Raw genomic sequence first — 13,341 nt, 5'->3', positions numbered from 1 at the left:
GTTTAAGGTGGACATAATTTTTTTTGACATTTTAAGTTTTTTTTCCTATCCTCTTGAACATGGTTTTGGCTCTCAAGTTCAAGTTTTGTGGTGGGGGATGATTGGCGCGAGTTGTTATTCTATTTGGGCGGCCCGCAATTCATTGCGTTTTGAGGAATTATCTCTTCATGTTTCCACTATTGTTCGTGATATTAAGTTGCAGCTGACTGAGATTCATTCTTTGAGCACTAGTACCATGCGAAACTATGTCTGATCTTTGTATTCTTCTTGCCATTGGAGCTAAAGGTTGTCTAGCCAAAGCTCCTCGTATTCATGAGGTTCTATGGCTGCCACCTCCTATTTCTTTGATTAAAGTTAACATTGATGGTGCGACTCGTGGTGCTCCTGGTTTAGCGGGTATTGGGGGTATTTTTCAAGATCATTTTGGCAGTTGTTTAGGTTGTTTTGCAGCTTCCATTGGAATTGCTTATTCTTTAGAAGTAGAGTTGCATGTGGTTATTCATGCCATGGATTTGGCTTGGGTAAACGGTTGGAATTATTCGTGGATCGTGATTCTTCCTTAGTGGGTCCTTTTTCTTTCTTCTACTTCTTGCAAGATTCCTTGGCGTCTATGTGTTCATTGGATTGATTGCCTTGCTCTTTTCTCTCGTATGCATGTTCGTGTCACTCATATTTTTCGAGACAGTATTGCAGTTGCCAATTGTTTGGCTAATTTCGGTGTGGATCATTCTGGGGGTTTTTATTGAGACTCTTGTCCTCCTTGTGCAACTTCTGCTTACATTCATAACCTTTCTTCACGGCCTAATTTTAGGTTTTGGTAGTTTGGTCCTTCATGCTTGCAAAAGTATTAACTTTCATTGAGCGGTTCATGCTGGTAGATTTTGCACCTGCCACCATGCTCGTGACTTTGAGTTTCATCTTGTTGTTTGTTTTTGTTGATGTTTCTTTGTTTTTCTCTTAGCATGTTTTGGCTCCATCCCTCCGCTTGTATTTTTTTTATTTTTACTTTTCTTTATTTAATAAATTCGGAGATAGGGGACCCGCGCCGGGGGGTGGGGGGGGGGTTGGGGTTGTTCTATCAGGGAGTTAGCCTTTTCTCATCACTCTGAGCGGGAAGGAAGTAGCCTACTTGTAGTTGACGGCTAATCTTGGGGTTTGATTCTTAAGGTTTCTACTAACGATCAAGCCTAATACATAGCTCGACTTGTCTAATTCATTATCATCGTTTCATTTAAAAAAAAATTGCACTTAAATTATTGGATTTCAAGAGATATATGTTAGGTCACATGTTCTAAAGTCCATATTTAATTTGGAACGTGGCTTATATATTTGCTTAAACGTGAAATATCGTTGCTAACAATGACATGGGGTGCCTTGCAGCATTTGACAACTGAAGAGTCCAATGTTGATGCGTGAAATGATATTAGTAGTAGCAGTACAGAAGTGAAAACTCACACCACCGATCAAACAACACAAATTAGAACTTATATTACTTTAACTTTTAATTGGATCAATGACTTTTGTAGAGGGCCTTCATACAATTACACGAGTAATGAAGTGAGGACAATATTAATATAATTAGCATTAAATCGCGACGCATATCTTAAACAAACCTTACTCATCATTTCACATAAGGTGCCATTTGGTTCTTGATCAAGAGAAATGTTAAGGAGACTCTCTCAAAAGTGGACTTTTTATGGACTATTTGTCACTTCACAGTTTAAAATCAATTTTTATGACAATACTATAAATATTGTGCAAAAAACATAAGGCGATAGGAATTCAAAGAGAATCCCACTTCTAAAAGAGTTTTGTTAGCATTTCTCCTTGATAAAATATGTGGGTCTGAGTTAGGAAACTACTTTTCTAGCAAAGTGGCGTTGGGAATGCTATAAATGTCATGGCTCACGTCAAGACTTTTGACTTTCGACCCAAGTATTAGTTCTCTGATCGATTTCTATAAATAAAAGTAAGACGAGAGAGGCAAACCCTATCAAGGAAATTGAGAGTTAATGATAGAGAAAATATTATTGGAGAACATGACAGAGAAGCTCCTTTTGTTTTTTCTTTTATTTATTTGCTTGGCAAAAGCTAGAACCTCAACCCCATCCCCGCCCTCCAACATTCACAACCAAACTCAAAGTCCAAAACATTTTGTATTGATACATGGAGCTTGTCATGGAGCATGGATCTGGTATAAGGTGGCAACTCTCCACAAGGACTCAGGTCACAATGTCACAGCTCTAGACTTGGGAGCATCCGGGATCAACCCGATTCAGGTACAGCAGCTCCCTTCGTTGTCGGAATTTGTCGAGCCCTTAACAAAGCTCATGGTGTCTCTACCACCAAATGAAAAGGTTATCCTTGTGGGTCACAGCATGGGGGGCGCAGTCATATCTATTATCATGGAGAGGTTCCCTCATAAAATTGTTGCTGCAGTATATGTCACGGCTTTTATGTATGGTCCCACTCTCAATTTCTCAACTATATATGCAGAGGTAATGAACTTCATATATACTAAAAGTCTAAACGTTCCGCTATATATCGTAAAACCTCGATACGTGAATGTTCGATAAAATAATAACCTCAGTTAAATAATAAAATTTTCCAATCCCAACTCGGGTCAGATTACTAAGATAATAACCTTGCTAAATGCATAAGATAATCATTTTTCTTAAAATTCTTGAAGGCCCAATGAATATGTAAATTAATAATTATAAAATACATAAAGAAATAACACATAAAATTCATAATACATACTTAGGATCATTTCTCTAGTCATATTCACTTGATATTAGAGAAACCACTGATACATATACAATATTTTTTCTAACTCGAAATATTTTGCTAGTTTGTGCCTCTTGACATTATTATTTTTCATCTCATCCGACAAATACTATGTTGGCCTTCTAAAAGCGTTTGATACTGTTGGTGCTTGATAGAAATCAACTGATACTTTTGTTGAACGCATTGTTTCCAAGTCTTTGAACTAGAAGAGATATGCTCATTTTTATACTCGCACAATACTCTGCTTGTCTCATCAGTCAATGTAGATTTTTTTAATTCCTTTCAAATGACATGTCGTAGATGAACAAGTTGTAATAATTGTAAGGAGTCTAAAGAGATTATGTTGCATGTACATAAAACATAGAAGTACTTTATTTTTTAGGAAATTAATTTTTATAATACTTGATTGTCTTGTTCTTAAATTATCTTGAAAGTTATAAATTATTCATTTATCGAATAACTTCTTTAAAATAATAAGTTTTTTTCCCAACATTATTCATTTATGGAGGTTTTACTGTTTAACTCATTTATTGATCATATATCATACTAACCTCATTTGGTGAATCAAGAAATGCGATAAATAAATATGGCATTTTTTTAAAAAAATATCTGTCATAGGTAACAATTTAACATGAACTCTCGTTCATTGTTTTCGGAATCCTACTTAAGGGTAATTATCTAAAAAGTAATTTTCTAAAAAAATTGTATAGGTTACAAAAGGATATGATGCTATGGACTCTCAATTCAGATATGATAACGGAACCAACAACCCTGCAACCTCCTTTCTCGTTGGGCCTAAAGCCTTGGCGACAAGCGTGTACCAGCTCTCACCACCACAGGTAAGTCTTAAAGTGTGTCTATTGCCATATATAGGAACCTTATCGTGTTCTCTTAACACACACTAGAAAGATAAGGTGTAGTGTAAGAGTAGAGCGCTAATAGTTCTAAAATATAAGTTGGGGCTTTCCAATATTGGTTAGCTAATACTTTTTTTGTTTTATGCTTGTAATGGACAGGATTTAACTCTAGCACTATCGTTGGTGAGATATTTTCCTTTATATAATTACGATGTAATAAAACTCACAGAGAAGAAGTATGGATCAGTTCCTAGAGTATTCATCGTGGCCAACCAGGACCGTACGCTAATGTTGGATGTGCAAAATTACATGATCAAGAACAATCCCCCAAATGAAGTTAAAGTGATAAACGGTTCTGATCATATGGTCATGTTCTCTAAACCAGTGGAGCTGTTCTGCCACCTCCAAAGTATTGCTGAGAAGTATTCATAAATATATGGACGGATATGATTAATTCAGGCATACTAGCTAGCTAGCCTGCGTTGCATGCACCATAGTACAAAATGTAAATGGATAAATGAGATTGTTTTAATTACTAATAATTACGTGTCCATGAACTTTGGTTCAAGAGGCATGACGCACTACTATAAACATGGTCACTTAGTTTAGCTTGGTTCAAAGTTATGGTTTTTTTTTAATGAATGATATTATTAATATTAAGGGATGGTCACTTAGTTTAGCTTGGTTCAAAGTTATTTTTTTTTAATAAATGATATTATTAATATTAAGGGAGTGGAGAAGTGGATTAAGTCTCACAATAGGCTAGCAATAATGTGGTTCAAATTCACTTTCGTCAAGAATCGAACCTAAGACCTCTCACTTGTAAGCACAGCTCGAAACACCACTAGACTATAGTAGTAAATGGCTTAAAAGTTATGTTTTTATTTTTTATTTATGAGTGCATTTTTGCTCACCACCCTCAAGTGGTAGTAATGCTCACCACCCTATTTATTGAGAAAAACTTGTATGGGGCTTGGCTTGCCACTAGACTTCGCTGAATGACACTATAATCCACTTAAAACTTGCCACATGGCAAGTCTTAAATATATTCTTTTATCATTCTTTTATATTTAAAATTTTTAAAATTATTTTTTTAACTAATTAATATATTATATATATTAATGTTATGTTTCCTTTTTTATTTCTTTCCCCTTATTTTTTTTCTTCCCAAATCCCCTCCCCCGACGTGGCAAGTCTTAAATATATTCTTTTATCATTCTTTTATATTTAAATTTTTATAATTTTTTTTAACTAATTAATATATTATATATATTAATGTTATGTTTCCTTTTTTTATTTCTTTCCCCTTATTTTTTTTTCTTCCCAAATCTCCCCCCCCCCCCCACACTTTGTTTTGCCATAGGTTATAGGACTCCCTCCCCTTTCTTTCTTTCCCAGTTTCATTTCTTTCTTTCTTTAAATAAAATAAAATAAAATGAAATAAAGTTATGCACCCACTCCAAGTTTATCATGGAAAGCAACCAAGTGTCTGTAAGCTTCAGCGTTTGAATGCACCACCATTCCGATTTTCAGATCTTCTTCAAACTCCATTGCCTCAGCAGCAACCTATCAATTGAAAAAAAAAAAAAAATCAAAGATTAGACTAATATATTAATTAAAGACTCATAATAAAGAAGGTAGCAAACATAGAAGATACCCTAATTCATATTATAAATATAAAAAAATCCAAAAAACCTCACCCGAACCCAAAAACCCCCAATTAAAAGAAAAGAAAATAACCCTACTACATCTATATATGTGGGTTATTCATGTCACATGATCAAAGCAACTATTGTATAAAGAAAGAAAAAAAACTTACAGATTCTTAGTTGCTTTCCATGATAAAATTGGAGTGGGTGTAGAACTTTTTTTTTTATTTTTTATTAAAGAAAGAAACGAAACTGGGAAAGAAAGAAAGGGGTGAGAGTACTGAAACCTAAGTTCCCCGGGGGGGGGGGGGTGTGGGGTGGATTTAGGAAGAAAAAAAATATAGGGGGAAAGAAATAAAAAAGGAAACATAACATTAATATAATATATTAATTAGTTAAAAAAATAATTATAAAAATTTTAAATATAAAAGAATGATATTTTATATAAAAGAATGATAAAAGAATATATTTAAGACTTACCACGTGGCGAGTTTTGAGTGGATTGTAGTGTCACTCAACGAAATCCAGTGACAAGACAAGCCCCACACAAGTTTTTCTCCACCAATAGGAAATAATCATGTGAATCAACACTTAGTAATAATCTAATCATCAACAACCACATCCTTTGGTTTAAAATTTTGGTTTTTCTAGAATTATTTTGTGGAGGAGGATTCTCTCATCTCCTAATCTCTCTCTCTTTCCATCCCCTCCTACTTGAATGGTTACGGTTAAGCCACGTTAACATCTTATATTGTTTTTTTTATTGAGACAATAAGACAAAAAACAATATGTGAAATGAGGGAATGAAAGATGATGAAAATAGGAGGGAAGAGAATTCCACTTTTTATTTTGTTATTTTTTTTTCTTATAATAATTGCACGAATTTCTTGCAACATTTGTGATAGTACTATAAAATTAAGTGTTATCTTTCGAATTATTTTTGCGGTAATTAATTGAGTTGTTGAGCTCAAAATAAAGAAGAGGCGGGTATTGGGTGCTTATAGAAGAGTAATGATACGTAGACTAGCGTTTTGAATTACATCTACAAAGATGTGTTATCAATAAGAAACAAGCATGTTAATTAACACTTAATAATGATTTCATCATTAACTACATCATATAGTTTACAAATATGATTTAAATAGATGGTATCCCTGGCATTACCCTTATTACCCTTATTAAAAAGCTTGTATTCAAATGACTACATGATGCACCAATACAAGGGTGATAAATAATCAAACAATTAAATTGTCTTGTTTGGACACTCTAAATACTCTACGAACGATCCATATTTCTCCTTACAGAGTTTAATTTCCTCACGGTTGGAAAAAGGGAAGAATCTCACCAATGACATTGCTAGTGTTACACCTGTTAATACTCAACCAAAATAAGATATTAACAGAGAAATTAAGGAGGAAAAGTTATTCCTTTTTTTTTTTTTTTGGTCCAGAAGGCTAATATTCAATTACAAATATAACGTACACATGGTTGTAAGATACATGCATGCCTGCATCTGCATGCGTGCCTAAAATCTTATTTCATCTAACAAATTTTCACTACTAGGAATCTAGAGGCGTACGCATTGTTTAAAGGGTCATCTGTTTGAGACTATTTTTTGGGCCATATTTTATGGACCACCACATCATGTAGTACTTTTAGGGTGCGTTTGTTGCACCGGATTATTTCGGACTGGATTAGCTGCAGGGATTAAGCTGGACTGACTTAGACTAGACTAAGCTGGACTAGCTTAGTGAAGCGTTTGATGCAATGTCGGACAAAGAAGCAGGATTGCAATATTAAAATATTTTATATTTAATTAATATTTTTTTTTACTTTATCTTTTTGCGCCTTTTTTTTTTTTTCCTTCTAGAATCATCCCTCCAATCCCAGTAACCTTCCGCCTCTCCATCCCCCTTTCCTTTTTTCCCCATTTTTGTCCCCCCCACCCACCGGCCCTTTCTCTCCCTCCCACCGTCTCTCTTTAACCCATACAAGCGATGCAACCAAAGTGATGGAAGAGAGTCTCTCCATTTGCCTCACCAACTATGCAACTAAAATCCTCAATCTTCCTCACCACCTCTTCCCACAAACCCATCTCATCCCCCACCTCAAAAATTCACTTAAAATCCCCAACCTCTCTATCTCTATTGAGGTCATGGTTGAACCCATATACGACTTTGTTCTTGAACTAAGCGTGATGAGGTGTTGGGAGTGGGCAGAGAACTGTGGATTCCCTTATTTTCTTCCTTCTTGCTTTCTCTGCTGATTGCGCAAGAAGTGAATTTTTTTCTCCTTTTTTCCGTTCTTGGTTTTTGTAGAGATATGAAGGTCAATCTTCAATGGAATATCTTCTGTGACTTCTGACTTCTGTTTTAGAGAGATGAAGGTGAGTTTTCTAGCAGACACGGTGAGGAAAAGGCACGGAGGAGGGTTCGCACGACGCTGCTTACAGAATAGGGAGACGGGACTAGCAAGCCCGTAGTTTTTGGGGGGTCTCACTAAGACCTCTTAGTGAAGCCTTTAGTGTAGGCGAGTCCGGGCTAGTCTCATTAAGACTAGTCTCACATGATAACAAACATCGAACTGTACTAATAGTTAGTCTAGTCTAATCCAGTGACAGTTTGTGAGGGCAAACAAACTCCCCCTTATTTCCTTAGATGGTTAACAATGTTCCTTTTGCAAGCACTGGGTATGAGATGATGCTGTAACATGTATAACTGAAAAAATTTCTCACGTTTGTATCAAAATAAAAAAAAATAAAAAATTTGCCGGCCTTAAATTCCCAACAAATTAGAGTTATATATATATATATATATATATATATCATAAATAGTCCTTGACATTGATCAAACTCATCATTTTGGTCTCTCACTTTCAAAATCAATCAATGTCGTCTCTAACATTCACTACCGCACATCAATTTGGTCACTCCGTTAAAATTTCGTCAACTATTCTGTTAGTTTATATGTGGGACACACAAATACAATGAAATGGTGACACGAGGATTACACTAAATAAGGGTTTTTATCGCAAATAGTTCTTGAAATTGATCAAACTCCTTATTTTGGTCCCTAAGTTTCAAAAATTGATTGATTTTGAAAGTGAGAGACCAAAATGATGAGTTTGATCAATCTAAAAGACCATTTGTGATAAAAATCCTTATGCAAAATAATAATAATAATAATAATAATAATAATAATAATAATAATATCAATCTAACCATTGATACCTCCCTTTATCTACAGGTGCTTGGTTTAAATCAATGCTCATTCTCATTTCTTCTGCCAATGGAGTAGTCACGGGTTTGCATGCTGAAATGCCATTTTCTTTTAACAGGTCAAGAATATACTTTCTCTGTGACAAGAAGATTCCTAACTTGCTCATTGATACCTCAATCCCGAGAAAATATTTTAGAGACCCAAGATCCTTCATCTCGAATTTTGTACTTAAATATTTCTGTAAGGCTGCACGCTCATTCAGATCATTACCGGTAACTAACATGTCATCCACATATACAATGAGTGTTGTAAGCTTTCCATTCCGACGTTTCAAGAACAACGTGTGATCATAGTTACTTTGCTTATATCCAAATGCTCTCATAGACTTGGTAAATCTACTGAACCAAGCTCTTGGGGACTACTTCAACCCATACAATGATTTTCGAAGCCTTCACACCTTTTGTCTATGCATATCTAGAATGCTACTCCCTGGTGGGAGTTCCATGTAAATCTTTTTTGTGAAATCCCCATGCAAGAATGCATTCTTCACATTGAACTGCTATAATGGCCAGTTAAGATTTGCAGCCAAGGACAACAAACATGAATTGTATTGATCTTGGTCATAGGGGCAAATGTATTTGTATAGTCAATTATATATTTTTTTTAGCATATCTTTTTGCTAATAGTCTTTGCCTTGAAGTGATCCACCGTCCCATCAGCTTTGTACTTCACCGTATAGACCCATTTGCATCCGACAAGTTTCTTGTCAGCTGGCAAGTTTGTGATCTCCCAGGTAGCATTCTTCTTCAAAGACTTCAACTTTTGATTCATTGTTGCTTGCCAATGTGGATTAGCTAAAGCCTCATGCACACTGTTAGGAATAGATACAGTAGATAATTGATGCATAAATGACTTATTTGATTCTGACAGATGACTGGTAGACACATAATTACTTAACTGGTAGACACATAATTACTTAACAGGTATAACACATTAGACTTAGGGTTGGGCTTACTCACCATATACCTAATTTTGCATTTAGGGTCGGCTTCATAAGTAAGTTTAGGAATACCTTGGTTGACGCGATCAGGGAGAAGACGTGGTGGTGGTGCATCCAAGATTGAAGAGTATTGATTACAATTATTGGGATTCAAGATCGATTGTGAGGTAGTTGACGACACATGACTGTTCGGTGGTGTGGAAACTGGAAGTGAGCTATCAGGCAGTGAATTATCTGGCGATGTCGACTCGTCCCTTTCAAGGTTTTCAACATTTTTTCCATGTGAATGATCACCATTTGTCTCCAAGACATTAACACATAGTTCAAATTCATTCACATCATTGTTTACGTGTGAATGATCACCACTTATCTCCAAGACATCACCATTTAAATCCAAATCATCCACACTATCTAAATCTAGAATAGTATAATCAAGAGTTTGAACTTCTGTCTGATTCTCCCCCTGAAGTGAAGACTCGGGATTGGCAAAGTACATACCATTCTCATGAAACGCAACATCCACAGTGACAAACAATTTCTTCGTCAGAGGGTGATAACAACGATACCCCTTTTAATTTGAGCCATACCCCACAAACACACACTGTAAGGCTCGAGGTTCAAGCGTACTTCTCTGTTGTTTATGAAGATGAACGAAGGCAACACAACCAAACACATGAGGTAGAAGGTTAGGAACTGTAAAAGCATCAACATATGAAGAGAGAGTCTGAAGCAGTGTCTGAAAGTTGACTGATAGGGAAAGAACATAATTCATGAGATATGTAACTGAGGTGAAAGTTTCTCCCCAAAAAGATAACAGGAGACGCGCCTCTAGCAAAGAAACACGAACAACCTCTAGAAGCTGACGATTCTTGCATTCTACAACACCATTTTGTTGTGGAGTATATGGACATGTAGTCCGATGAACAATACCATGATGATCAAGAAAGGCACGAAGTTCAGAGTTTACATATTCACTGTCATTGTCACTCCTGAGAACCTGTATTTGTGACTTATATTGTAGTTGTATCATTTTGTAAAACCGTTGAAACAAAGAAGTAACTTCACTTTTGGACTTCATCAAACAAACCCAAGTCATACATGTGCAATCATTAATAAAATTAACAAACCAATTAATATCACCAAGTGTAGCAGTTTTAGATGGTCCCTAAACATCATAATGAATTATCATAAATGAGATTGAACTTTTATTCAAACTAGGCAGAAACGAAGTATGATGACTTTTAGCCATTTCACAAACACCACATTTAAAGTTAGAAATATCATGCTTAACAAATAGGCTAGGAAACAACCACCACAGATAGTCGAACGAAGCATTTCCAAGTCGACGATGCCACAACCAAATCTTCAAAGCTTTATTCTTATCCCCCTGATTTCCTTCCACTGCAAGAGCTTGAGTCAACATTCAAGAACTGTTCGATGTCAGCTCCAAATAGTAGAGCTTCCCCTTCCTAATACCATAACCAATCGTCTTGCGAGTCCGAATGTCTTTAAAAACACAAAAAGAAGGCCAAAAAATCACAAGACAATGCAGGGCGACATCTATTTGAGAAACAAATAATAAATTATAGTCAAGAGAATGAACGAGTACAGATTCAAGATTCAGGGTATCAGAAAGTGAGACATCGTCTTCCCCGATAATGAGGGCAACATTACCATTGGTTATGGTTTTAGGATTTGTACCTGTCTAGAATCACAAGTCATATGTTCAATAGCACCAGAATCAATTATTTATGTATTATTCGTAATAGATGCAGAAACCTTTAAAGCCTTACCATCATTAACTGTATGTTCAGAATGTACCTTAGTTTCACAAATCAATACACGCGGCTTATTACATCCGGGATGACGAGTCTTGTCCCAATTAACAGGATAGCCAATAAGTTCTAAACAACGATTTTTAGAATGTCCTCTCAAGCCACAATAAGGACAGTTGCTGGGTAGATGATAGGAAAAACCATAGGTCCGAGCAGTAATGATTTCATCACGAGCCATTTTAATTGCAGTGTGTGGGCCAAAAAAAAAAAAAAAAAAAAAAAAAAAAAAAAAAAAACAAACAAACAAACAAAAACTCAAAAACAATGTTTTCCCCTTTTTTCTTTTTTCTTTTTTCTTTTTTTCTTTTTTTTTTTTTCCTTTTTTTTTTTTTTTCTCTTTTTCAACGCTTCTGCGTTTTCCTTTTTTAATTGTTTCCTTTCTCTAGACTTCCTTCAGTTCACACAGATATCAAAAGTTTGCAGTGGATGGGACTTATGCAAGCAAAAAAAAAAAAAAAGAAAAAAAAAACTCGCAGCAAATGGTTCGTGGACTGATGCGATGGTGGGTGCAAGCAAGTTCAGTGGCGGATCAGACGTGGCTGGTTGGTTCAAGCAAAGAGGTTCGGCAGCGGAAATGATTGTCGGGTTCAGATTTTGGATTGCAACAGGCGACAGCCAACAGTGGCAAATGTGGGGGTCTAAGTTCTGGGCTTCAACACAATTCATATAGACTCCGGTGCAACGAAGCAAACGAACATGAGGGTTTGGTCCAGCAACGATGGTGCCGCTTACTGGTTATATGGCGCATAACATAACTGGCAGTGTGGCTAATGATCAGACGGCACGCTGCACAATCTGGTCGTGCGGCTTGGTGATTTGGATTCCTCACACAGCAACGAGTTTTTTTTTTTTTTTGGCTTAACCTAGGCTCTGGTGCCAAGAAGAGAATGCTTTGAATGATATGTTTATTCTTCTTAGGAAGAGGTATAATATACAATCTGAATCCTAACCAAATAGGGAAGAATAATTACAGAAGATTACAAAGAGATTTCTCCCAGATTACATGGGATCTATCCTAGATTAGGAAATCCTAAATTATAGGAAACTATACAAGTCAACATACAGGTGTTCTGAAATATTTCAATGTAGGCATAGGTGATCTTCTTTTCATGTGTGAAACTCCTATTAGAGCCTTAGAGGAAGTAAAGTTTTGTGTTCACAGAAACTACATAGAAGATATGTTGTTCATTCCGCTGTTTGTTTAAAAGATTAGGAAGGAAAGTTATGGGTGGGTGAATTAGGACACGAAAATGAGAAAGGAGAAGATATTATTGTTGTGCACTCATGAGATGAACTTCCCTTGCAAATGCTTCTATCCTTTGTTTCTACAAGTTGTTGTTGCCCATATTGGAAGTATTTTGAAAATTTCTTGCAGATCTTTTGTGTTTTAGCAAGTTGTAGCAGGACATGTTCTAGCTTTTCCATATTAGTACAGATATGAAGATCAAGCAGATGTCTCAAATTGCAAGACTCAATAGTCTATTTCATACTTATATTGCTGCAATCTCAGGCTTGGTACCCACTAAGATTGAGGGGGGATGTAGACATATGTCTCTTTATCATTGCCACATCAGCCTAAGTAGTTAGAATGTTTGTTAGGTGGTTAGGGGATTTGCTAGTTCGTTAATTAGTTACTTTGTGCTTAAGTAACCTTGTATTGTTCAGTATATAAGGTGCTTCAATTTACAAATGTAATGAGTCAATCATCTTTTTAGAAATATAGAAATATATAACTATCTTTTCTCTCTGAAGTTTCTATCTAATTCTTCATTTTCCTTTGATTCTTTCGCAATGTAGTTAACAAGGAGGTGATTTTTTTTTTTTGGAATTCAACCTCCTTGCAACCACCGCCACCATCTGTACAAAAACCCAGATAACATATCGTCGATGTTGATCGGACGTGGAGAAGGAAAAAGGGAGAAGCAATACTTGGATGTGGATTTTGCGATGCGTAGGAAAAGAGAAGTTGGAGAAAGCGAGCGTGATTTGTGACCC

The 13,341-nt window shown here is 35.8% G+C and overlaps 2 protein-coding genes across 2 annotated transcripts; one reads left to right on the top strand and one right to left on the bottom strand.

Moving 5' to 3' along the window:
* The first annotated feature begins 1,976 nt into the window (after positions 1 to 1,976).
* LOC137749035 (methyl jasmonate esterase 1-like) lies at positions 1,977 to 4,308 on the top strand. Its single transcript, XM_068489217.2, has 3 exons — positions 1,977 to 2,498; positions 3,498 to 3,626; positions 3,804 to 4,308. Exons 1-3 carry the CDS (start codon positions 2,013 to 2,015, stop codon positions 4,074 to 4,076), a joined length of 888 nt encoding a protein of 295 aa, XP_068345318.2. The 5' UTR covers positions 1,977 to 2,012; the 3' UTR covers positions 4,077 to 4,308.
* Positions 4,309 to 9,174: 4,866 nt separating this feature from the next.
* LOC148698695 (uncharacterized) lies at positions 9,175 to 11,524 on the bottom strand. The gene is made up of 6 exons (XM_088678789.1): positions 11,333 to 11,524; positions 11,121 to 11,216; positions 10,599 to 10,676; positions 10,185 to 10,508; positions 9,531 to 10,079; positions 9,175 to 9,468 (listed from the first exon to the last, which is right to left on the bottom strand). The coding sequence occupies exons 1-6, from the start codon at positions 11,522 to 11,524 to the stop codon at positions 9,175 to 9,177; spliced, it is 1,533 nt and encodes a 510-aa protein (XP_088534915.1).
* Between the last annotated feature and the right edge of the window lie 1,817 nt (positions 11,525 to 13,341).

Source organism: Pyrus communis, chromosome 2, assembly GCF_041283825.1.
Source record: "Pyrus communis isolate YQ-2024b chromosome 2, ASM4128382v1, whole genome shotgun sequence".
NCBI classification, from domain to species: Eukaryota; Viridiplantae; Streptophyta; class Magnoliopsida; order Rosales; family Rosaceae; genus Pyrus; species Pyrus communis.
This window is presented reverse-complemented; position numbering and strand designations above follow the sequence as displayed.

Bases quoted from the DNA above. Each gene is read 5' to 3' on its own strand.
- LOC137749035 (XM_068489217.2), top strand. From the start codon at position 2,013: ATGATAGAGAAAATATTATTGGAGAACATGACAGAGAAGCTCCTTTTG. The intron at 2,499-3,497 runs GTAATGAACTTC...AAAATTGTATAG, and splicing joins TCTCAACTATATATGCAGAG to GTTACAAAAGGATATGATGC. The intron at 3,627-3,803 runs GTAAGTCTTAAA...TGTAATGGACAG, and splicing joins ACCAGCTCTCACCACCACAG to GATTTAACTCTAGCACTATC.
- LOC148698695 (XM_088678789.1), bottom strand. From the start codon at position 11,524: ATGGCTCGTGATGAAATCATTACTGCTCGGACCTATGGTTTTTCCTAT. The intron at 10,677-11,120 runs GTACTCGTTCAT...TATGATGTTTAG, and splicing joins ATACCCTGAATCTTGAATCT to GGACCATCTAAAACTGCTAC. The intron at 10,509-10,598 runs GTTTGTTTGATG...TCACAAATACAG, and splicing joins ATTGCACATGTATGACTTGG to GTTCTCAGGAGTGACAATGA.